The 24,113-nt window shown below is 48.4% G+C and overlaps 1 protein-coding gene across 23 annotated transcripts in view; it reads left to right on the top strand.

Annotated features, from left to right (window-relative positions):
• The first annotated feature begins 2,449 nt into the window (after positions 1–2,449).
• Positions 2,450–24,113, top strand: part of Mink1 (misshapen like kinase 1) — a 53,604-nt gene continuing 31,940 nt past the window's right edge. For 8 of the 23 annotated variants that reach the window (XM_075991884.1, XM_075991880.1, XM_075991879.1 and 5 more), the window contains exon 1: positions 2,452–2,725. In XM_075991884.1, the coding sequence (XP_075847999.1) occupies positions 2,669–2,725 (57 nt within the window). In that variant the 5' untranslated portion in view covers positions 2,452–2,668. Of the gene's footprint in view, positions 2,726–23,608; positions 23,688–24,113 lie in introns of those variants that run through there. The other 15 variants (XM_075991882.1, XM_075991873.1, XM_075991875.1 and 12 more) reach the window with 7 other exon arrangements.

Raw genomic sequence — 24,113 nt, 5'->3', positions numbered from 1 at the left:
CACCAGATCAAGAAAGGCTTCAGGGCCAGCAAGATGCCTGTCTCATCAGGTCTGCCTGGTGACCTGAATTAGACCCCCAGGACCAACGTGGCGGAAGGAGACCTCCACACAGAGGTAGTCCTTTGACCTCCGTATGTGCACCGTATCACTCAAGCACGCGCACAAATACACGTAACAGAGTTTCATACAAGAACGTTCACAGAGGGGCTGGAGAGATGGCTCAGTGGTTAAGAGCATTGTCTGCTCTTCCAAAGGTCCTGAGTTCAATTCCCAGCAACCACATGGTGGCTCACAACCATCTGGAATGAGGTCTGGTGCCCTCTTCTGGCCTGCAGACATACACACAGACAGAATATTGTATACATAATAAATAAAGAAATATTTTTTTAAAAAAAAAAGAACGTTCACAGAGAGGCGATTCCAACAGGGATCGCAAAGGCCAGTGAGGGTGGCAAGGGCTGGTGTCTCATGGGTTTCTATCTGTGATGAAACACCACGACCAAAGCAACTCGGGGAGAAAAGGGTCTGCTTCCGTTTACAATGCTTACGTCACTCCATCACTGAGGGAAGTCAGGGCAGGAGCCCGGAGGCAGGCGCTGATGCAGAGGCCATGGAGGAGTGCAGCTTACTGGCTGGCTCCACCTGCTCTTACACAACCCAGGCCCAGGCGGCACCACTCCTAGTAGGCTGGGACTTCCTAAATCAATCATCGTCAAGAAAATGCTTCCCAGGCTTACTCACCAGCCAGTCTGGTGGGGGTGTTTGCTCAGTTGAATTTCCCTCTTCCCAAATGGCTCTACTTTGTGTCAAGTTGGCATAAAACTAGCCGGCCCAACTGGAAGTCTGAGAATACTCCAAGGGAAAGAAAAGCAAGTGCAGAGACAGGGAAGAGATGTCTGGGAGCTTCAAGCAATGTATCCTTCAGAACAGCTGGAACAAGCTTAAGTGTGGCAGAAAGGAAGGAAGGAAGGAGGGAAGGAAGGAGGGAAGGAGGGAGGGAGGGAGGGAGGGAGGGAGGGAGGGAGGGAAGGAGGGAGGGAAGGAAGGATAAGGTCAGAGACACGGACAGAATCTTGAAAGTCTTTGATACCCCTGCCCACAGGGCAACGAAGTCAGCAAAGGGTGGGCACACTCACTTCCTTCTCAGATAACCCAGGACAACAGAGATGCAATCCTCTTGCCTCAGGTTCTTGAGTGGTGGGATCCAGAAACCCGCCTTAAACAGGAGAATGATGTCAGATTTAAGTTTTAGGAAAATCCCTTCTGGATATGAAGAATTGACTAGAGTGTGCCCGGCAGGGAGGCCCTGTGAGTGGATGACAGTAATGGGGGAGGAGGGAGGGTTGGGGCTTGAATATGGGGAACACGGTAAACGAGTCAGGAGGGTATCCAGAGCAAGACTGAATGAGCATCCAAATGTACAAGACTGCCCCATAGAATTCAAACTCACCTAAGCAATGTTTATATTAAGACTGGACAGAGAAACCCTGTCTCGGGGGGGAAAAAAAACCCAAAACAAAATAAAAAGACTGAAAATGGGGGTTTTCAGAAGGAGTATTAATGTTGGAAGAGATTTTGAGACACGCAGAACCTTCGCCCCTCAACTCCATAGAGAAAGAAGAGGCCAGAGAGGCAAGTTGACTTGCTCAAGGTCACACAGCGCACGCGTCAGCGGCAAACCGTGACTGTCTACACAGTTACACTGCACCACCCATCTAGTGAGACTAACCGGCTGGAGGTGCTGTGTCAACAGGAGTAGAGCTAAGGTGCTGGAACAAAACTTGGAGCTTGGATACTTGCTGCTTTGCTACTAGCAACTCCAGCGCCAGTCTCTTCCGGCAGAACACTGTTAAGATAAGCGTGTGCAGTCCGAGTGCCTATCCTAGAGGCTGAGATCCGCTCCGCACATCCCCACTCCAGCCAGGAAAAGGAGTAAAGGGCAGACAGTACCCCCTCCTTCCCTCCCACGTGGTTTCTCCAGCCAAGTTCTCACGGAGAGGCCCCGCCCTCAGCGGCTCCACTGTTGCCATGGCAATTGGGTGGGTGGACAGCCAGTCCTATCTAGAGGCCAGCAGCCCTCGCGTGGGGAGTTACCATAACAACCTCCTAGTAATAGAGGGGGTTGGGTCCCGCCTCCCTTCCCCCGCAAATCCAGAGGTGGGTGGTTTGATTGGCAGCCGGGCACACGAAAGAAAGAAAGGAAGGAAAGAAGTCAAATAAAAATCAAGGGAGGAATCAGGGGAGAGGACGCAAAAAGGAATAATAATAATAAAAAGGGGGAAAAGGAAGGAAAGGTGTGTGCGCACGCGCACCAGCGGGTGGGCGCGCTCCTTCCACGCCGGGCTCCCGCGAGGCTCGGCCTGGCGCGCACCCGCCGCCCGCTCTCGTGCGCCTGCGCGCAGGTGTCGGCGCCGGGCGGGAGGGGCGCCCGGCGCGCTCGCGTCACGGTCCGCTCCGCGCGTGCGCAGGGCTGCCGGCGGCTCGGGTTGCAGGCGCGCGGGCGAGAGCGCCTGTCAGCCGCTGGGTCGGTCCTCCCGCTGGCCCTCCCTCTCCCCGGCCTTTGGGGCAGGCGCGGTGGAGCCCGCCCCCCGGGTCCCCCGATGGGGGAGAAGCGGCGACGGCGGCAGCGAAGTGAGCGAGCCGGAGCGTGAGCGGCCCTGCGGCGGCCATGGGCGACCCAGCCCCCGCCCGCAGCCTGGACGACATCGACCTGTCGGCCCTGCGGGTGAGCGCCGCCCCCAGCCTCGCCCCCGCGACCCCTGCCCCTCTCCCCGGCTCGCGGCGCACGGGCCCCGCCCTCTGCAGCTTCTGGGAGCCAGTTCGGTCCCCACCCTGTGCTGCCCTCCCCCACACTTGCCTGCCACCCCTACCTCGCTGCTGGGATCCGAGTCCCCACCCTTCTCTGCGTTTGAGGGTCACCTCTAGGGTCCCTAAATCCAGTGCGGCATCACCTGCAGAGTCTTTTTTTGTGGCCCCTCACCCTTCCTCGGTCCTCACGTCTCCTGCCACCACTACCTCCTCCAGCTCCTGGAATCTTGACTTTGCAAGTGCCTCAACCTCCCCCTCATCCCTCGTTTTCTTCCTCGCCTACCCCTGGATTGCAACTTGGGCTGCAATTCACCTCCTCACTCCACCTACGTCTCCATCCCACGTTCACTTTCTCGATCCCTTCTCTCCCGTTTCAAGTGCAGCTTTCCAGAGCCAGGCATTTCCGGTCTCGGGGTCCCTGAATATTACATTACTAACTCTGCAGCCGTGTGGGAATGAGAGGACAGACAAGTGCACAGGGGGAGGAAGGGAAGCGTTGATGCCCTCGGAAACTCGGGCCGGAAGACGGTGTTTACATACATGCACACACACAAAACACATGCCGCCTGTGGTCAGTAGTGAGAGGTTGGGGAAACCAGTGGGGGTGGAGGCAAATGAGACCTGGAGGAAGGGGGCTCATTAGGAAACCGTTTAAGAGGAAACAACCGTGTCAGGAATGCTTTCAAATAACCCAATTATTGTTCCACGTGGGGCGCTTACTCTCTTTCTCTCTCTCCTTCCAGAATTTTCAATTCAGTAGCATCTGTATGGGTTTTTTTAGCGGGCAGCTTTATCTTAAGGGCAACATAGTGATTTCAAGGTGAACCACTCCAGACTGGCTCCCAGGTGTCGTTTGGATACCGTGCCCTGCGAGCTTTCCCAACCCGCCGGCCGGCCGAGGTGTAGATAGAGCAGGATTTCCCACCTCATGCTTAGCTTCTCAGAAGGTCCCTGAGCACATTGTCTTCTGGCTTTTGAATTAGCCAGGGAAAAGGCAGCCAGCCCGCAAGCGCCCCGGATATGACTGGAGGGGAGAGAGAATTGAAGAGAGCAGAGTCATGTTGTTAATTGGGTTTCTCTAGGTGACACAGTTTTTTTTTCCCTTGCCATTCAGGTCATAATTTGTTTGGTGCAATGTTGGGTTATGAGACCTGACTTGCTGGAGATAAGTTTCTGGAGAACAAGACTGAGCATTGGCTCTCTCTCTCTCTCTCTCTCTCTCTCTCTCTCTCTCTCTCTCTCTCTGTGTGTGTGTGTGTGTGTGTGTGTGTGTGTGTATTTCAATGGGGAAAAGATCTGAAGGCTTTGGGAGGTCAGTTCAGTCAGTGTTTAAGTCCATTGGAATGGAAGGTGGAAATCCAGGTTTTGAGTGAAGTCTCTGTGAATGTACTTAGATTTGGAATGAAACTGCAAACTGAAGTTGTTGATTAACTCCAGCCACAAGTTCTCTGGCTGTGGTGACTGAAACACTATGCCACAGTGGGTAGGTGCAGACCGTGACCTTTGATTTGAACCTCGGTCCTCTGCTTGCTTCTCGTTTGGCTTCTCTGGTAACTTAACTTGGGCCCCCAACTTGGGATTTCCAGCAATTCTGCCATTGCCATCTGACCTTGGGCATGGCATTTCCCTTCAGAACTTCCCTCCTTGAGTAAGTCAGCCTCCTCCTGGTTCTACTCTCTTCCTCTACACTAGAGACAGGTGACCTGTTCCCTGTGCTCATTCTGGTACTCCAGGACTTGAGGTAGAGCCGTACTTTCTTGAAATAGGGCTGGAAAGGCCGCTGTCCCTTGCTGCTGGCTTCTCTCTCAATTGCCAGTCCTTCCAGCACGCCTCTAACAACTACTACGGCTGGCTCAGTCAAACCTTATTCTGTTTCCATTTTCTGGAGAGAATTGGTACTGGTGGTGGTGGTTGTGGTAGGGTGGGAGAAGCCTTAATGAGTCTCAGACGTCTTTCTCCTGTTTAAGATAAGGCTCAGTTGGGAGTGAAAGGAAGAGTCTGATATTAGAGGAAGATTGAATTGCACTGATCTCTTAGCAAGGAGGCCGGATGGAGCTGCTATTTAGTGAGCACACTACCCTTGACTTCTTGGGCTGTGTGTCCAGCAGTTGGGTGGGGTAGTGCAGGTGGGGAGGACAGTGAATCTGGAGTTGCTTTCCTGAATTCTGGACCCAGTTTCCTCAGCTGGAGGACACAAGTCCTGGTCCTTAGTCCTCACTTCCCTCCCTGCAGACCCTGCAGAGTCTTACTTCCCTAAGTTCCATTTTCGTGCCTGTGTGGTGGGAATGTCAATAGCACTGAACAGAGTTACTCAAACGAAATGAAATTCCACACAGTAAGTATTTAGCTCAATTCCTAGCATAGAATTGAGGGGGGGAAAAGAATTGGGAAGCATCCCAGGACGATTCTAATAAATAGCACTCTCTTCCCTGCGTTTGTTTTGAATTCTGTTTTCATAGTTCTTAGCACAGTTGACATAGATTTCTTTCCGTCTCAGTGGTGGTTGTCTCTTTAGATCCATGAAGTCCTTAGTGCCAGAACAATAAAAGCATACTGTTAGCTAGAATTTTGACTTGCTTTGTTTCGTCTGGGTCCCCAGTTCCTAGAGCAGAGTTTACATAGTGGGGCTCATATATTTGTTAAATAAGTGCATGGTAAAGTAACTGAAAGCCATTAGTATAATGCTTGCTTCAGATACTCAAGAAATATGACGGGCTTGGTGGTGCATGCTTTTAATCCCAGTACTCAGGAGGCAAAGGCAGGGGGATCTCTGTGAGTCTGAGGTCAGTCTGGTCTACAGAGCTAGTTCCAGGACAGCCAGGACACCTTGTCTTGAGGGCGGGGGGAATGAAACAGAAAAAACAACTCAAGAAATGCTAGACCTGCCGGGCCATGGTGGCTCATGCCTTTAATCCCAGCACTTGGGAGACAGAGGCAGGTGGATCTGTGGGACCAAGGGCAGCCTGGTCTATATAATGAGTTCCAGATAACCAGGGTTACACAGAGAAACCCTATCTGGTGGAGGGCAGGGAAGGAAGAAATGGTGGACCTGGCCAGAGGAGATGACTCGGGTGAGTAAAGGTAGTTACTGCAAGCCTGACAACAACCAGGATTTGATTCTCAGAACCCGCATGGTGGAAGGAAGAGAACAGACTCTCCTGGGCTGTCCTCTGACTTCCACATGTGTGCCATGATGCATGTATGGGCATGTGTGCACACACACAAATAAACATAAATCAACTGGGTGTTGCAGCACACACCTTTAACCCTAGCAGAGGTAGGTGAGATCTCTGAGTTACAGTTATGTATCCCAGCCAGGGCTACATAACAGAGAAACCCTGCCTCAAGAAACAAAAGTTCCAGGGCAGCCTGGGATGCTGAGACGTTGCCTCAAAAACAGCAAAGAGTATCTTCTGAGATGTGTTGAGATCAGACCTTGTCTTGTGATAAGGCAGAGCTCTAACCAAGCCATGACTCTAAAATAAAGTTAGTATTATCTGAGAGAAAATTTGGGCCTCTAGTTTTAAGTCATCTTTGTCTGTGTCCAAACTTGGTTATGTTCCAGAAGAGCCTTCTGACTTGGCACTGCAGCTCCTCACAGAAGTGGCTGGGAAGGGCCGAGTAGGCCCCAGGCTGACCTCTTCTAGTTGACCCACTTCATAAATCAGACAGTTTCTCTCTACTGTCCAGTGGCTGGAAGTTTTAGACTGCGGCATCTCTTAAGCTGTGGGGCCAGGCATGATTGAAGTCATGCCACAGCACACCTTCAAGGGACTTCTTTTTGGTGGTAGTTGTTGACAGGTGTTTTTTCTTAAATGATTTTGCATGTTCTTTTGTGTCTCTCAAGTGGTTGTGTGTGTTCTTTGAACGTGTCTTTCCTCCTGCTCTTGTCTGCTTCTGTGGAGCCAGCATCACCAGGAGAGCTGCAGTGGGGCGTATGTCTAGGCTGCTGAGCGGAGCACTGCTGCTGTGTGCTGAGATGCTAGCTGTCCACAGGCTGACAGATGTCAGAGGCAGAGGGATTGGAGGACCAACCTCCCGCAGCAGCAGTGAGGGCATCGAGCGATTTTTCTCCGACAGGATGACAGCCTGTGGCATTTGAAGTGGTGTAAAATGATTAAAGGATGATGACAGAGACCATGGCTGGGACTGGGTGTTCAGCTGTTACCCAGACAAGGGGAGGGATGTCACCATTGTTCGTGTAGGATAGGACAAACTGCCATAGCCTTAGTGGCATGTGACAGAGCAGTTCTCTGTGAAATTGAGGTGTACGTGTGTGTGTACACATGTGTGTTCATGTGAGTGTGTGGGTGCACATAACCTGGGAAGCTAGGAAACGTTGGATGCCTTTTTTCATTCTCCACCTTACGCCCTTGGCCCAAAGGCTATTTTGGGCTAAGCTGGCTGGTAAAAGCTCCTGATAATATCTACCTGTATTACCCCCTCCCACCCAAAGCTGGGCTTACAGACACACATGTCTGTGCCTAATGTTTTGAGTAGTTACTGCCCACTACAAACTGACGTCATTGCGTCTGCACATTGAGTGCTGTAACCCGAGGTGGCCCCCAAAGTGAGGGTTTGACAGTGAAAGCAAGGGGAGGAGACTTGTGAACGTGATTCATCCAGTGAAGTGGCCACTGGACACCGTGAGGACCTGACTTTGGATCCCTGGCACCCATGTAAAAACCAGGTAGGATGGCTCATAACTGTAACCCCAGTGGTGGTGGCTGAGGTAGATGGATTCCTGGAGTTCATTGGCCAGTTAGCCAAATCCATGAGCTCTAGGTTCAGTGACAAACCCTGTCTCAAAAAGTAAGGTGGAGAACTTTAGAGAGGGAAGGAAGATGCTGATGTTGACCTCTGACCTACATACACACTGACACTCACACTCACTTGCAGGGCACCCACATGTACATGTACACACATGAGTGTATATGTAACTCTTTGGTACTCCCCCTCTCTCCCAATAGCAGGAAAGAGTGTCAGCAAGACTTTGGCCTGGTCTGCCCCATCACTCACCCCAAGGGCTGGGTCCAGATTTGAAATCTGGCCTTACTCCATTGATCTACAAACTGGATCATACATACTATTTGGACTACTTAGAACATGTTGTCACTTAGGGCAAAGGATAGCAGGAAGTGTGTGATAGCGTTTGTTGACAAACTTGCAGGTTTAACTGTGTAAGCAAGGACTGTAGTCACCTGTCCACCCAATCACACACAAGCGTCCTGGGACTGGACAGTGTCTCCAGAGTCCTGTCAGAGTTGTGGGTGCTGACCTTCATTCCCTTCACTTCCATGTGTTGTTGACATCCAGGTTCTAGACCCTTCGGGAAGGATGTGGTACTGTACTCAGTACTGTGCTAAACTTTTGAACCAGTACTCTGTGAGAATCCCTCTAAGAAATGCCTTTGCAAACCCAGCCCTTAGGAGTAGCCCACCCTTACCCTGTCTCTTACCAGGCAGCTTGTTAGAGTGCCGAGACTGGCCTCAAACTCCTGGACTCAAGTGATTCTTCTGCCTCAACCTCCCAAGTGGTTGGCACTAGAGGCATGCCTGCCTAGGCTCTCCTCATCTTTTTGTTTGTTTTAGGAGTGTTTTGCCTGCATGTATGTCTGTGTACCATATATGTGTTTGGTGCCTACAACAGCCAGAAGAGAACATAGGATTCCTTGGAACTGGAGTTACAGCTATGAGCTGCTATGTGGGTGCTAGGATTTGAGCCTGGGTCCTCTAGCAGAGCAGCCAGTACCTTTAACCTCTGAGCCCTGCTCTCATCTTGATGGTTAGTGTTTCCTCAGTATTTTAGAACTCTCGAAGTTGGGCATTCTTGTTCATTCCGATTGTTATAAACTTACACTGTTGTGCTTGCTGTGATTCGAGGCCTGTCATCTGGATTTTCCACGTTCAGTCCCACACTCACTCAGAACCCACTTTAAAACCCACTTACAACCCATTTTGTGCCAGGAACCCTCTAGGCTTTTTCCCTCTAGGTTGAAAAAATAGAACAGAAAATTATTAAGTTGGTGAATGGACTTTAAAATAATTTTCTTGTATATGAATGTGTGCATGCATCATGCATGTGTGTCCCATGTTGTGTATGCTTAGAAATCAGGACAGCCTTGGGCATGGGTCCTCACTTTCTACCTTATTTGAGGCAAAATCTTCTGTTCATTGCTATGCATGCCAGGCTAGCAGGCTCCAGCTTCCAGACGCTCTCCTGTCTCTGCCTCTCATCCTGCCATGGGAACACTGCACCTGACTTACATAGGCTCCGTGCCATCTCCCCAGTCCTAACCAACTCTGTTGTGTTTTGTATTTGCTGGTCTCACTCTGTTGCCCAGGCTGGACTGGACTTCATTATGTAGCACAGGGTGACTCAAGCTCCGTCCTCATACCTTAGCTTCCCAAGTGCTGAGACTACAGTAGCACCGCCCAAGTTTTGCTTCCTCATGTCACTGTTCCCGAGCAGTATGGTATAGTAACTTACATAGCATTTATATTTATATTAGGTATTAAAAATAACCTAGAGATGATTTAAAGTCTACAAGAGAATGTGTAGATTGTGTGCAAATGCGACATGATTTTAACTATGCTTGGTGACAAAAGCAGACTTAGCAGCTTTGTCAGATTGAGGCAGGAGAATTGCAAGTTCAAGGTCTGCCTTGCCACACAGTGAGCTTAAAACTAGCCTGGGCAACTCAGCAAGCTGCTTCAAAATTGAAAGTAATGAGAGGACTAGAGAAGTTGGGCATAGTGGCACTCGCCTTTGATCCCAGCACTGGCAGGCAGAAGCAAGTGGATCTGTTTGAGGCTAGCCTGGTCTACATAGTGAGTGCCAGGACTTCCAGAGCTACATAGTGTGTCCTTGTCTAGGGGGAAGAAAAACCTAAGGGGGAAAAAAAGCAGACTGTGGAAATGAAAGGGCTCAGTAGTTAAAGAAAGGTACTGTCAAGCTTGATGCATCAGGTTCACTCTTTGAGGCCCACCTAGTGTTTGTTTTGTTTGAGACCAGAGTCTGGTTATTAGCTTAGGTTAGCCTTGGAACTGCTGTATACCCCAGGCTGGTCTCAAACTTGGAGTTCTCCTGCCTTTGTCTCCCAAGTGCTAGAATTATAGGTTTGTGGCAACTTTTTTGCATTATTTTTCTGATTTGAATTGTTTTGAGACTGGATCTTACTTTGTCCTGGCTGGCCCAGAACTCAGTATGCTAACCCCCTGAGAGTTGGAGTTAACAGATGTGAGTCAACATTCTTGACTTGTCTTTACAAGATGGAGTGGTTGGGTGGTTGAGAGGCATAAGCCTAGCTGGCACTGTTTTAAGAACATAGTTTAAAATGAAGCAGCAGGTAGGTAGAACTCAGCGGTGGCTGAAAATGGGACTGCATCATTGGTCAACAGCTGTGAGTCATGAGTCTGGGGAGATAAAAACCCAAAGAACTCACTCTGAACCTTTCTGTGGGAGGAAAAAAAGTTTTATAAAATAAGGGATTGTATGTGGAAAGGGCACAGACTGTAGCCTCATATGTGTTTATCAGGGGTTGTGGACTCACATGTGGTTCCGTAGGGCTGAGGGAGCTGGGCTGTTAGTGGTGGCTGAGGTAAGCGAGTCTCAAGAATAAGAACAACCAGGCTGAGCCTTGGACTTGGCTCCTTACCGTCTGGGGGAAGTGGGCTCCTTCCTCTAACATTAGATAGATTCTCTATATAAATAGTCAAGGCTCATTTACATTGTGTGCAAGTAAAGGATGAGTGGGGTGTGGAGGGGGAGTGTTAGTGATTTTTGAATGCTCAAAAGGAAAGAGGATCGGGGAAGCCACAAGTCTTGGGCTCCTTGGAGGAGCCAGACTCCAGAAGCGGCTTGACTGTCTGGTGGGATGGGCTGTGAGGAGTTTTGTGGCGCAGCCTGTGGGAGGAGTCTTAGAGGCCTGACCGAGATGAATGGAGGGAGCGGGAGTGAAGACCTCGCACTACAGAAGCTCACGTCCCCACAGTTGGGGACCATGGGGCCAGAGCTGACAGGTGAATGGAACATTCCCCAGCCGGCATCCAAGGCTCCCCGAGGGTGTGTGGCACTGAACGCTTTTGATTCATCTTCGGTGCCCATGCCTCTTCTGTGGGGCCTGATAATAGTTGGCCTTCTGAGGGAGCATAGAAAATCTCCAGACCCTTTTTTTCCAGGAACTGTTTGAGCATGGGATTTGAAGAGTTGGACTGTAAATGACTCCTAGAACCACAAGTTAAAAGGAGTTTTCTGTGGACAGCAATAATTAACAGGGAAAGACTGAGGGTCTGAGTAAAGAAAATGCTACCTTCATCAAGACCTGGCACAGCTTGTTTTCCCCCACATAGTCTTTCTTTGTCATAGTGCCAACCCTCAGCTAATTATCTTATCTGCTTCTCATAGGCCATATGGCTTAATTTGATTACATATTACTGTATATCAAATAATGTTTTAGAGTCCATTCTTCCTACCACTTCCTTGTGCACGGGGATGCTGCCCCATATTTCCTATTGATCTGTGACTGCCTATAAAAATGCTGAGTACAAACTAGGGATTCAGTAATTATTCACTTGGTTGGAGACAGGGCTCTTGACTTGTTCTACTGGGTTTAGTTCCCGAGCCATAAAGATGGCTAGAATATGGTGGGCCCATGGGATACACAACAGTACAAGTTAGTGCTCAATGGTGCTCAGCTGAGTGGCACTACCCCCCAGGGTGTGTTTGGAAACAACACACACTGGAAAGGGAGTTTAACTGTTAACTATGTCTTGGGAACACTAAAGGCACTTAGTAAGGATATTAGCCATCCTGCAGTCTTGCAGACATTGCACTGAAGAAATGTTTTGTGAATTTGTTATGGCTATGGGAGAGACCAGGGAAGGACAAGTTAGGTTTCTTCTGTAGGTAGGAAGGAGTTCTTGTCTCCTGTTCACCTCTTTCTAGGACAGTGCAGAATTACTTTTGCACATGGCACATCCCTCAAACCAAGAGCTGTGTCTGCCAGTACACCTCTGAAGGCAGAATGAGTGGGTTACCTGTGGACTGTCGGCACAGTTCTCATGTTCTCTTCACCACCCACCCATTCTTTCAAGGCACATTTGTAAGCGTGGTGGAAACCTGTAGAACTTGGGCGTTCGTTCTTAGTCGCTCAGAGAAAAGCCTTTAGCAAAACAGTTGAACCGGGGACTCCAAGAGCAGAAGTAGGTGTGTGTGTGCAGGGTTAGGGAGAGGCTTCCTCACTCATGTCTTGTCATCTTTTGCTTGTCCCCTCAAAGGTTAAAGAGTGAGTCTCATTTCAGATCAGTCACTGATAAACTGAGAGGCATATGTGCCCTGGCCCTCTCAGTTCTTATTTCAGCTTTGCCCCTGACTCCTCTACACCTTGTGGGGAAGTGTGAGAGGGCAGAAGGTACTGCCACAGTGTCCAGGGCCACAGGGGCCAAAGATGCAGCAGGACTTGATAGGCACTTGTCTTTGTTTAGCTGAGGTTCAGAGAAACTGGTGAAGTCCCTGCAACTTTAACAAGGCTGTGGGCGATGCTGTGGGACATGCGGCAAGGCAGGGTTGGAGGCACAGGAGCATGTGGACCGGAGTATGATTTTCTGGCCCTTGAATCCTCTCTCATAAGCCCTTCTGTTCCTGCCTTTCTTCAGTTCAGAACAAAGAACGCTTTGATACGAGTCATTTGTATTTTAATGTGTTCATTTCAGAAGGGGGTTTGGGAGCTGGAGCAAGGAGCACTTGCTGTGCAGTAGGTTCTGTCCTTGTGTGATCTCAGTTTCCCTCACAGTAGCCCTTTGAGAGGTGGATGATGAACCATGTTTTCAACAAGAGAAACCGAGAGAAGCTACTTGGAAGTTAGTAACCTGTCTGAGATCTGAAGTCAGACAGTGAGCTGCTGGGTCTGGATCCAGTCTCAGATCCGACTCACCACAGAACCAGAGCTTTTGCTAATTGCCTGTAGTTGGAGGCAGGGAGTATGGGGGTGGGCATTGAGGGACAGGCAGCGGGGGGAGTGTCTACCCAGCACCTTACACTGCTTTCTGCTTGTTTCAGTTGCAAATGTGTAAAATTTTTGTGGCCTGTGGCAAATGGGTTTTGTAGGTTTGCTGAGGACTTGTGAAGTCCTTGGTGACTTTTAGAACATAGCTCATTTAATGGATTAGAGACAGCCAGTGTAAAAATGGTTTCTGCCCTGCAGAATCACATGGTTCAGATCTTCAGAATCTTTATTTTACGTACATGAGTGTTTGGCTGCATGTCTGTATAGGATGTGTGTATGTGCACTGTGTGCCTCCCTGGTACCCACGGAAGCTTGAAGGCTCCAGAGTCCTTGAACTGGAGTTACAGGTGGTTATGAGCTTCCATGTGGGTGCAAAGAACTGAATCTAGGTCTTCTGCCAGATCACATTTGTAAGAGCAGATCACTGGGACATCTCTCCAGGCTTTTAAAAAATAAATAAATAAATAAAAATAAAAGTTTTTTAAATGATTAAAATATGTAATATAAGATTTACATTTAGCTGTTTGGTAAGTGTACACTTTTGCGGCTTTAAGTGAATTCTATTACCATCTTCCAGAATGTTTTCATGTACCCAGCTGAGTCTGTCCGTCAGACACTATTCTGTGCTGTGCTTCCCCAGCCCAGATTGCTGCCTTCTTCCCTTTCTGTGTTCAGAATAGAGCTGAGCACTGGACATAGACAGATGCCTAATGCTTGTCAGGTCAGGTGAACTGTTTGAGAATCACCAGCTGGCTTAGAACATGGCCCTCGCTGCCGGCTCTAATGCACACTCACAGACCTCTGGAAGGGGCTTCAAAGAAAGGGCATCTTGGCATCATAAGAGGATTGGGTGGGCAGTTAGAAGGGAAATATTTTCTGTTTTCAGTGCTGCATAACTTGCAGGAATTCCTGGCCTTGTGTTTGTCCTCAGTTTTCACTTCATTTCATCCTGGTGCTCTGAGGGGATGTGTTGGATCAGTATGTGTTAGATCAGTGTGGTTCTCAACCTTCCTGACATGGCAGCCCTTTAATATAGTTCCTCATGTTGTGGTGATCCCCAACTGTAAAAAAATTTCATCACTACTTCTTTTTTGTTTGTTTGTTTGTTTGTTTTTTGAGACAGGGTTTCTCTGTAGCTTTGGAGCCTGTTATGGAACTAGCTCTTGTAGACCAGGCTGGCCTTGAACTTATAGAGATCCGCCTGCCTCTGCCTCCCGAGTGCAGGTATTAAAGGCGTGCGCCACCACCTGGCTCATTACTACTTCTTAACTGTAATTTTGCTACTGTTATGAATCGTAATGTAAATATCTCTGTTTTCTGTTCTTAGGCAACCCCTGTGAAAGCATCGTTCAATCCCCAAAGGGGTCACTATCCACTGGTTGAAAACCAATGTGTTAGAGAAAGTTGGAAGGAAGACTGTCTAGAGGGTGAAGATGATAAAATGTAACAGCACTCTGCATTTGTGCATGAGGGGGCATGTGCTCCTGGAACTATTTAGAGTGAAGTCAGGCTCTGCTCTTCTCTGATGTGTTCACACCAGTGATGTTCACACCAGTGGACAGACCCAAAGTGTGACCCAGAAATAGCTTGTGTATCTTTGAATAGAACCCTGCTAACCTAACTTTCCCTTGTCTGTGGCTATAACAATTTATTCTTTGACTTTTAGTAGGATATGGGAAACATGAGTCTTTGTTCAAGTGAGCCAGAAAGAATGGTGGCCTTGGAGGTCAGGTGCAGGCAGTAGAGGCCTGCAGGTCATGATTTGGTGGTAACTCAAAGGTGCAGGTGGTTAGGACTGTGCCCCCAGATTATCAGACCCCCATTTTCTCAAGATAGTGTTGGATCCAAAGTTAGGGAAAGCCTGTAGATTCATAAGGCCCTTCTTTTTCTTCTTAGAGGAGGCTGTATATACTCAGCCCAGTATGTCTCTTAGGGTCCTCAGTGTTGTCTAGGTTCTCTGGGATTGTGGTTTGTAGGCTGGTTTACTTTGCTTTATGTTTAAAAAACACTTATGAGTGAGTACATGTGATAATTGTCTTTCTGAGTCTGGATTACCTCACTCAGAATGATGTTTTCTAGCTCCATACATTTGCCTGCAGAATTCAAGATATCATTTTTCCCTGCTGTGTAGCACTCCATTGTGTAAATGTACCACATCTTCCTTATTCATTCTTCGGTCGAGAGGCATTTAGGTTGTTTCCAGGTTCTGGCTATGACAAACAGTGGCTCAGCCCAGTATGAATTGAGGCTAGTTGCTTTTGTTAGACAGAGGTTACCCAGTCTTACTGCTCAAAGTTGATTAAGGAGTGTTCTATTGCCTCTCTTAGAACCTGTCTTGCATGGATGCTCTTCTGTAGTCTGGCATGTTGTTGCTATCTCCATCCCTAAGAAAAGCAAAACAGGACTATCTGCTTATTGTCTAAAGCCGAGCACCCATTGGCCGCTTACATTTTAACAGCTGGCAGCAGAAGGCCAAGGCTCTAGAGCTAGAGCTGACTTCTGATACTTAGGTGCTTAGTAACTTGTTAGATTGCCCAGACCCTAGCATATTTGAAGTGCCCATGAGTGCTGGTCATCCTGGGGTTCTAGGTGTGTAGTCTGTTCCGCGGGTTAACAATGAGCACTTCACTGTTGCCCAGATCCCCTGCCCTGGCTTCCTGACCTCATTGAGTAAAGCTAATGTCTAGAGAGTTCCCAGTTGGAGGCCTGCCAGGATGAGGCCTGCTCATCTTGGTGGCTGCTTTTGAGCAGCATGATCCATGGGGTGGCAGTGGCACTGGTACTCCTCCATTCCAGCTCTAGCAGAAGTCTTTCCCTGTCAGTGGCTTTCAGTCAGAGACTAGCCAGGCCTTGCCCAGGAAGTGATTCACCGCACTCGGGGTGGGGCGCTGGTGTTTTGTTTTTTTGTCCAGAACTGTAGAACCACACTTGAGACCCAGAATTCCTTCCCATCTTCCCTAACTCTGAGTTTATATTGTAAGGTGTTTTGTTTGCTCTTTTTTAGGTTTTGGTTTTGTTTGTTTTTGGATGGGGTCTCACTGTATCACCTTGAACTGTCTGCACTGCGCTACACCTGGCTGTTATGTTTATTCTGACCACTGATTTAGACATGCAAATCAGCCAGATGGGGATCTGTGGTGTTCTTTGTTGGAGGAAAACACCTCTGTGTGTTGAGCCAGGCAAAGAAGGAGTTGAGAAGATGATATGATCTTGGAGAGGCATGGGGAGATCTCAGGTGGGCATGCTGTTGGAGTGCAGGCTTGGGGCGGAGCTAGGAAGGTGACCTTCGGGATATTTATACCTGAAGGACTACCCAGAACCAGATCTCTTGGTGCTGGGAGGAAAAAAAATAGTCAGGACCAAGTGAGAATTGACTTTGGAAGACAGAATTTTTACTTGGGTTTTGAGGATTGGGGGTGGGGCCTCAACAGGTGCAGCCCTTTTTCACACAGTCCTTACGCAATAGGCTTGGATTCAAATCCTGCTACTCACAGTGTGATCTTTGACAAACAGCCAGCTCCACACCTAGTTTTTATCCTTTATAAAAATGAGGATAACAAAACCCATACAATAGGGCTGTTGAGAGCATTAAATAAAAGTGCTTAGCCTGGTAGATGCTTATTATATAGGGGGTAGTTGTGAAGTCCCTTCTCCTATTGAAGAGAGGGAGTCTATAGCTCAGCTAACATTCTCTCCTGACTTAGTGTTTTAAGAAGGAGAAAACCAGCCAGTCAATTGATTTTATAATTGTTGTAATGAGTCACAGCCCCAGGTGTGGGTCTGGAATTCTGGAGCCTAACTCCCATTTGCTTGTCCAGGAACTCTCCAGCAACTCCTAAAAGTCTTCCAAAGTCCCTGGGAGAAAGAATGACTTGAAAATTTTATCCAAACATGAAACTCCTGTTTGACTTGTCCCTGAGTCAGGATTCCCAGCAATCCCTGGGCAATGTCTTTGGCCCTGTGTGTGTGTGTGTATGAGAGAGAGAGACAGACAGAGACAGAGAGAGTGCTGTGGACCCACCCAGGGGAAGCACTCAGCCGGAGGGGACAGTGTAGTGGGAGTCCAGTTGGGATGTGAGAGGCAGGGCATCTGTATAAACATGCAAGAGCTTTACTTTACGTAAGGGCTGGGTAGTGAGGAAACATGTTCTTCCTTTGGAGTCCTTGGGTCCTCCCTCCCCTCCAGCCTTGGCTTGGTTAACTCTTAACTGTTCCTGTGGCTTCAGCTTAAATATCATACATGACCTTAGCTGTCCTTCTTTCTTTCCTCATCATGTCTTCTTTAATCTTTCTAACTTGGTGCTTTTTCTTTGGTTTCTTATAGCCATGTAACTATATCTTCCTTCAATAGATGCTTTGCCAAGTAGACTGTAAACTCCCTGAGGGAAGGAACTCTTTCTCGTCTGTGTATTACCTGCCACATTCCAGATTCTGCTGCCTCTGCATCCCAGCTACTTCATTTAATTAAATAAAAGATTTATTTTAAGTGTATGAGTGTTTGCCTGCATGTATATATGTGTATTATATGTCCCTGAGGAATCAGAAAAGGGCATGGAACCCCTGGAACCAGAGTTACAGGTGATTGAATATGGGGACCATGGGTGTTGGGAATTGGTCATGTTCCTCAAGAGCAGCAAGTACTCTTAACTGCTGAGCTAGGTTTCCACTGTTGTTCCCACCTAAGAACAGGCTGGCTTTGAACTTGTGTAGCATGGTGACCTTGAACTTCTGATCCTCCTGCCTCCACCTCTTGAGTGTTGAGAATACAGGTGTGTACCACCCCTTCCCGCTTTATGAGATGCTGAGGATGGAACCCAGGGCTTCATGCTTGTTAGGCAGACACTCCCAGCTGAGGTACACCCCCAGCATTAGACAGTTGATTTGTGTGTGTGTGTGTGTGTGTGTGTGTGTGTGTGTGTGTGTGTGTGTGTGTGATGTGTGCCATGACACTCATGTGGAGGTCTGAGGACAACTTTTTTTTTTTTTTTTTTGGTTTTTCGAGACAGGGTTTCTCTGTAGCTTTGGAGCCTGTCCTGGAACTCCCTTTGTAGACCAGGCTGGCCTCGAACTCACAGAGATCCACCTGCCTCTGCCTCCCGAGTGCTGGGATTAATGAGGACAACTTTATAGAGTTTTTTTTCCCCTTCTTTTTCTTTGTTTTTTTGTTTTTCAAGACATGATTTCTCTGTGCAACAATCCTGGCTGTCCTGAAACTTGCTCTGAAGACCAGTCTGGCTGACATCCACCTGCCTGAGATCGAACTCACTGAGCTCCGCCTGCCTCTGCCTCTCGAGTGCTGGGATTTACAGAGTTATTCTTCTCCTTCCAGCTTTACTTATGTTCCAGGGAATGAGTTCAGGTCACCAGGCTTTTACAGCGTGTGCCTTTACCCACTGATTGATGTTTATTGAGTAAATGCATGGACTGGCTCATAGAGTTGGTGTGAAAGGAGTCAGACTGTTTCTTGGGTACAAGAGAGCCAAGCCTGGTGAAAAGTCTGGTGACTGTGATGGTGTCGTCCTGCTGGCAAGGACACTCCTTCTTACCTATGTCCCTTTAGCTGTAATTTCTTCTGGGTTGGTTCTTGGTGGAGCTATCTGGTCTCCACCCTGTGGAGAGTATTCCCGGCCTTCCTTTCTAATGTGTGATTCAGTCTTTCTTACACACCCTGCTGGCCCTACCCTCCACCTGCTCTTCTTGCCCTGACTCAGCCTGGCACCTCTGTGCTCATTGCTTGGTTCTCTTTGTTGGCTTCTGAACACTTTAGACCCTTCCAATAGGCTGTTGTTTGGGAAGGAGGGGGTCGTTATCTTTCTGCCCTTCTCATCTGGCCTCACCTTTCTGTCTCCAGTGGTGCCAGGGATTGAACCCGGGGAGTCCTCTGTGTTGGGCAAGTGCTTGCCCACTAAGCTTACACCCCCAGCGCTCCTTTTACTTCTTGTTTTGAGACAAGGTCCTAAGTTGCCCAGACAGGCATGGATAACAGACATGTGCTGGATAACAGACATGTGCCGCCAGACCCAGCTGCTTGTTTCTTTAGCTTCTTATTTTTACTTCTCTTAAGGCATCCTATTGGACTTGTATAATTAGAGCAGTATCGCGCTTAGGCAGGGCACAGGTCTCCCTGGCTCTGTGAACTCCTGATTCGACAGTAGGAGGCGGGCAGTGAGGTGCAATGATTTGTTTGTGCTGCAGCTGGAAATCAGCAGGAAGAAGCCTTGTTATTACCCAGCCCCTGATTACTGTGGAGTCCTCCTCCGTTAGTCTGGTATCTGCCAGAGTGAATGGGTTCGATGTCTCCTGCCTCTCTCCATCCTCCTGCTTCCAGGCCCGCCCCTCCCCACCCCGCACAGAACCTACCATTTCCTCAGTCACCTGAATCCTCTCGGTTCTGCTCATGCTCGTTTCTTTCTCCTAAGCTGCACCCTCGACCGTCTTAGAAAACCACCTCTTGCCACAGTTTCTCTGTCATGTGGGGTCGATTCTTCATGGTGACTCATGCAGATTTGTAGCATGTTATGGACTTGAGACTGTAAGAGGCTAACTGTAATACTTATTTGTCTAAATGACATAAGAGGGTGAGCGCTGTACCCAGGCCCTTTCGTTATTGGCACCATGAAAACCTTAACTAAGGCTAACTGTCAATCACAACTGGGCTCCCGACTTCTTTCCACACCAGCTATAGCGCTTGCCCTTCGGATCCTCTGAACACTCTAGGGCCTTCAGGTGGGGTCGTCACCTCTGTCCTTCTCATCTGGCCTCATACCCCTGCCCACCAAGCTGTACCCCAGTGCTCCTTTCACTTCTTGTTTGACACAGGGTCCTAAGTTGCCCAGACAGGCCTTGAGTGTGTGGTCTTCCTGCCTCCATCTCCTGAGCAGCTGGATAACAGGCATGTGCCGCCAGACCCAGCTGCTTCTCGAAGTCTGTTCTCCAGGAAGCCCGAGCTTCATCTCTTCGTGCCCTCCTGCTTCCTGTGGTCTTTGGACCCTTACTAGTGTTACTGTTTGGTTTTTACCAACCTTAGGAAAGGTCTATGACTTTTTTTTTTAATCTCCTTTCTGGTAATACCTCCTCACCAAGCATGTAAATCATTGGGTACTGATCCATATGACCCTTCCCCCAAGTCACTTTTAGAGAACCTAGTTTTCTTCCCTCCTTTTCTGGAGACAGGATCTCATGTAGCCCAGGTTGGCTCACACCATGTATCTGAGGATGACCTTAAGCTTCTGACCCTCCTACTTAGTGAGTGACCCTCCTACTTAGGCAGATGCAGGTGCCACCATCTGCCTGGTTTTATGTGATGCCACCTCAGGGCTTAATGTATGCTAAGCAAGCACTCTACCAACAGTAGGGTTCACTTTTAGTAGCCGCCCTCATGAACTTAAGTGTCATTTCCCCCATGGTCATTTTGAAAGGACATTGATGACCCCGATCTAACATTGGAAACCACTGCTTTAAGGGACAATTTTCTTTTATTTCTGTATTTGTGTGACAGAAAATTCAGCCCTGGCTGTCATCGACTTGCTCTAGCAGAATAGACAGGCAGGGAATTATTATATAAAAACGTAATTGGTATCCTGAAAGGGTGACTGCAAGGGTTCTCTGGAAGCGGGACACTTCCTGTAGGTAACCATGTTTAAATTGAAATCTAGAGGGATGAGCATGAGCCGTCCAGATACTGTAGAGGGGAGTGAAGAGCATGTGTAAGACAGGCTGTGGTGCAGTAGAACCGAGATATCCAGTAACATCTGGGCCTCCTGCCCACATAAGCATGAGCATTGGTAAAGCCCCATGTAATTTAGATCCCTCAGTGCCGGGATTAAAGGCGTCCGCTACCACCTCTTGGCTCCATGTAATTTAAAACATTTTGAATATTATTCTGTTTGCTACATATGGGTGTTGGAGGACAGGTGCTTTTAAGTCTTAAATTCAGGTCATCAGGTTTGTGCTACAAGTATACTTAGCTGTTGAGCCATCTCGCTGGCCAGAAAGTCTCCTTGTAAATCACACTATACCATCAGATGGAAGACTGAGCATCTGAATGAGAAGCAGCTATCTCTTTGACTCATGGATGCCAAATGAGATCTAGTGGGCAGAACTAGTAGGGCCTGTGTGGTGTTGCCATCAGAACCCTAAACAGGCTTGAGTTCCGGCTTTAACCTAGACCAGTGTTCTCAACCTGTGGGTCATGACAACTTTGTGAGGGGGGCTTGTCAAATGACGGTCTTCTAAGATCATCAGAAGACACAGATATTTATATTATGATTCATAACTAGCAAAATTACAGCTATGAAGTAGCAACAAGATTAATTTATGGTTGGGAGACACCTTAACATGAGGAACTGTATTAAAGGGTCGCATCCTTAGGAAGCTTGAGAACCACAGCCCTAGACAGACATTGCACTTCTCAGAGCCTTGGTTCTCTTATCTGCCCAGCTTTTTGCAGGTCTGCGGCTGGATAATGACTGAAATCACTTTAGCGATTGTGAGTGCAATAGGGCGAAGGCTGCAGCCATGAGGTAATAAACCAGTTCTGCTACTATGGATGCACTAGATGTACGGCACGCTTATTCCATTCCTTTACTTTTTTGTTAATTTGTTTGTTTGTTTGTTTATTGAGACAGGTTTCTCTGTGGAGCCCTGGCTGTCTTAGAACTCACTCTGTAGACCAGGCTAGCCTAAAACTCAGAGATCCACCTGCTTCTGCCTCAAGGTTAGGGTTAGTACTGAGATGAAGGCTTATGCCACCAGTGCTTGCCTGGTTTTTGTTTGTTTGTTTTAGCTTGTTCCACATTAAAGCCTATATTTAACATGGGGGGTCACTTGGGAAGGAGGGCTGGAGAGATAAAGACAAGATACCACCTCAGCTGCCTGGAAGATCTGTGGGATTTTTAGACCAAGGACGGGGGTGGCTTGAATGACCCCCCTCCAGCAGTCTCCTCCAGACTTGAGTCTAGGGGGCTGGCCCTCTGGCCTGCAGCTCTCTTTCCCTTAGAAAGCTCTGGAGGCAGGCAAAACCTCAGATGCAAGCTGTTTATCTGTCAGGTTTTTTCAGTTTATTTTTAAAATTTCTGACTGATGGTATTTATTTTTTCCTTGTCCCTTTCTCCACTTTCCCAGCTCAGAAAGGGACCATCTGTCCTTGCCTTGCCTGTGGCCATTTTAGAGTCCCATCAGGCTGCCTGAGTTTTGGTTCCTTTTCTTTTCCTACTTCCCCTGCTGCCTGACTAGTGTGTGCTCTGCACTGTACCGTGAGCCTTCCTCATGCACACCTCCTCATCTGTTGGGCGTCTGTGCAGACCTCCAGATCCACTCAGGCAGCCTGCCTAGAGACCCTTCTGAGTCTGCAGAGTCTGTGGGGCCAACAAAACCCAAGTGTGGAAGTAGGGGAGACTCTCCACTTGCAGTAGGCAGGGCGCCCCTCTGCTGACTCGTTTCTGATGAGAATGCTGTGTTCATGGATGTATCCTGTTCTAACTTGTTTCTGTCTTTGCATGTATCTGCAAGAGTGAGTGAGTGTGTGTGTGTGTGTGTGTGTGTGTGTGAGAGAGAGAGAGAGAGAGAGAGAGAGAGAGAGAGAGAGAGAGAGAGAGAGAGAGAGAGAGAGAGAGATTGAGATTCATACTTCATCCTGGCTTACAAGCCCAGGAGGAAGGAGTTACAGCCATCCTCTCTTAGATAAAAACCCATCTTGCTTTCTCTCCTCTCCTCTCCTCCTGAAGCTTACTTAATTACTGTAAGAGACACTTCAGAACACAGATACACAGAAGACTGGCGGTTCATAGTGTGCAGTCAGAATACAGAGAACTGATCAAGTTTCCCAGTGTGAGAGGGAGGCCTACAGAACTTAGCGTCCTTTTTTGACAATGAGGAAGTCTGGGAACATGGATATTGGAAGACTTTGTGAGAGCCTGGTTTTCTTGTAAATGGGCATGCTAAATGATGGGAATTTGATGAGGGTTTTGGCCTTCTGAGCTTTTGTACATTTTCTTCCCTGCAGGTACAGGCTCATTGAAGAGGGATTATCTAGGGAGCCTCCCTTCCCCTCCATCCACTTCCTTTCTCCCCAATGATGTAACCTGTCTCACCCCTTGACCTGGGACCTGCTTTCCACAGTTAGCCATCTGGGGTGGGAATAGAGTCAAATAGCATGCTTGGTAGATGGAGACCTAACTCAGATCCCACAGGTCCCCTGTTGAGGAGGCAGGAGTCTGACCCTGCATTCCCTTTGGGTTCTTGGAGCTGTGTCTGGTGTGTCTCTGCTTAGACATGAAGGCAGGGGTGATTGCATGAGACTTTCTTGTGTCTCCTTTCCCCCCCACCCCAGTTTCTTTCTTAGATATACTGTTGCTGACTTTCTCACAGCCTATTTTTTTTCCTCTTGCACGCATCCTTAATTATCTAAATGAAGGATGTCGAAGACTGTTCCTGCTTTACCAGCACACTTGCCTCTCCCTCCAAATTTCTGCCTGGACTGGGAAAGGTCTATGTGGTGGTGGGCCTTAAGCTGTTGGGAAACCGTTACTCTTTCCTGGTGCTGAGTTAGCCATCGGGTTGCGAGTGGGACTGAGGGGTGGGTTTCAAGGTTAGATGCACAGTATTTACTGTTCTAGTGTTCATGTTAATGTTTGCAGTGCTTTGAAGGAGCTGGGGAGTTTATGAGAGATGAAAAATTCCCTCTTCTAAGCTGTCCATTGGTTCTGCCACTGCCTTTACCACCTCCACCCACCACCCACCCCCGCCCTTGTGTGGGCCTTCTGGATTACAGGAAGAGCTGAGGAAAACAGGCCCATTGTTTTCAAATCCAGGCAGAGAGGCAGAAGTCTGCTCTAGCCTCTGAAATGGTACCAGATACATAGAGACTGCCAGGGTGAGTTACCTGACTTGGACTTTTGTGCCACCTCTTGTTGATCTTTAGAGCTCAAGTTCCCATCTCTTCCTGTGTAACCCCTGGTTCTGTGCTCCCCTGGTCCCTTCTGTATCACATTTCCCCCAAGTCTCTTTTCTATGCTCTTGGTCACGGGGGAAGTCTGCAGTGAGTGATGAGGTGGACTGCAGGGAAGGGGTTGCTCCCCTTCCAGCCTCACTACTGGCTGGCCATGACTTGGCCAGTCCTCCCACACCCTGTAGCAGCTTCACCTCCTGGCACAGTTCCCATGGGGCAGGGAGTAGTGAGGCAACCTTGCTTGCATTTTAGAATGGCACTGGCTGCAGATGTGTGGCCTGCTGAGCATAGCTAAGCAAATTACTGCTGGGCTTGAAGCACAGGTGAGACCAGTCCTTCTCTTGTTTCTAC

The sequence above is a fragment of the Microtus pennsylvanicus genome, chromosome 11 (assembly GCF_037038515.1).
Source record: "Microtus pennsylvanicus isolate mMicPen1 chromosome 11, mMicPen1.hap1, whole genome shotgun sequence".
In the NCBI taxonomy this organism is placed as follows: domain Eukaryota; kingdom Metazoa; phylum Chordata; class Mammalia; order Rodentia; family Cricetidae; genus Microtus; species Microtus pennsylvanicus.
The sequence above is the reverse complement of the archived record's forward strand: the minus strand, read 5'-3'. Positions and strand labels throughout refer to the sequence as shown.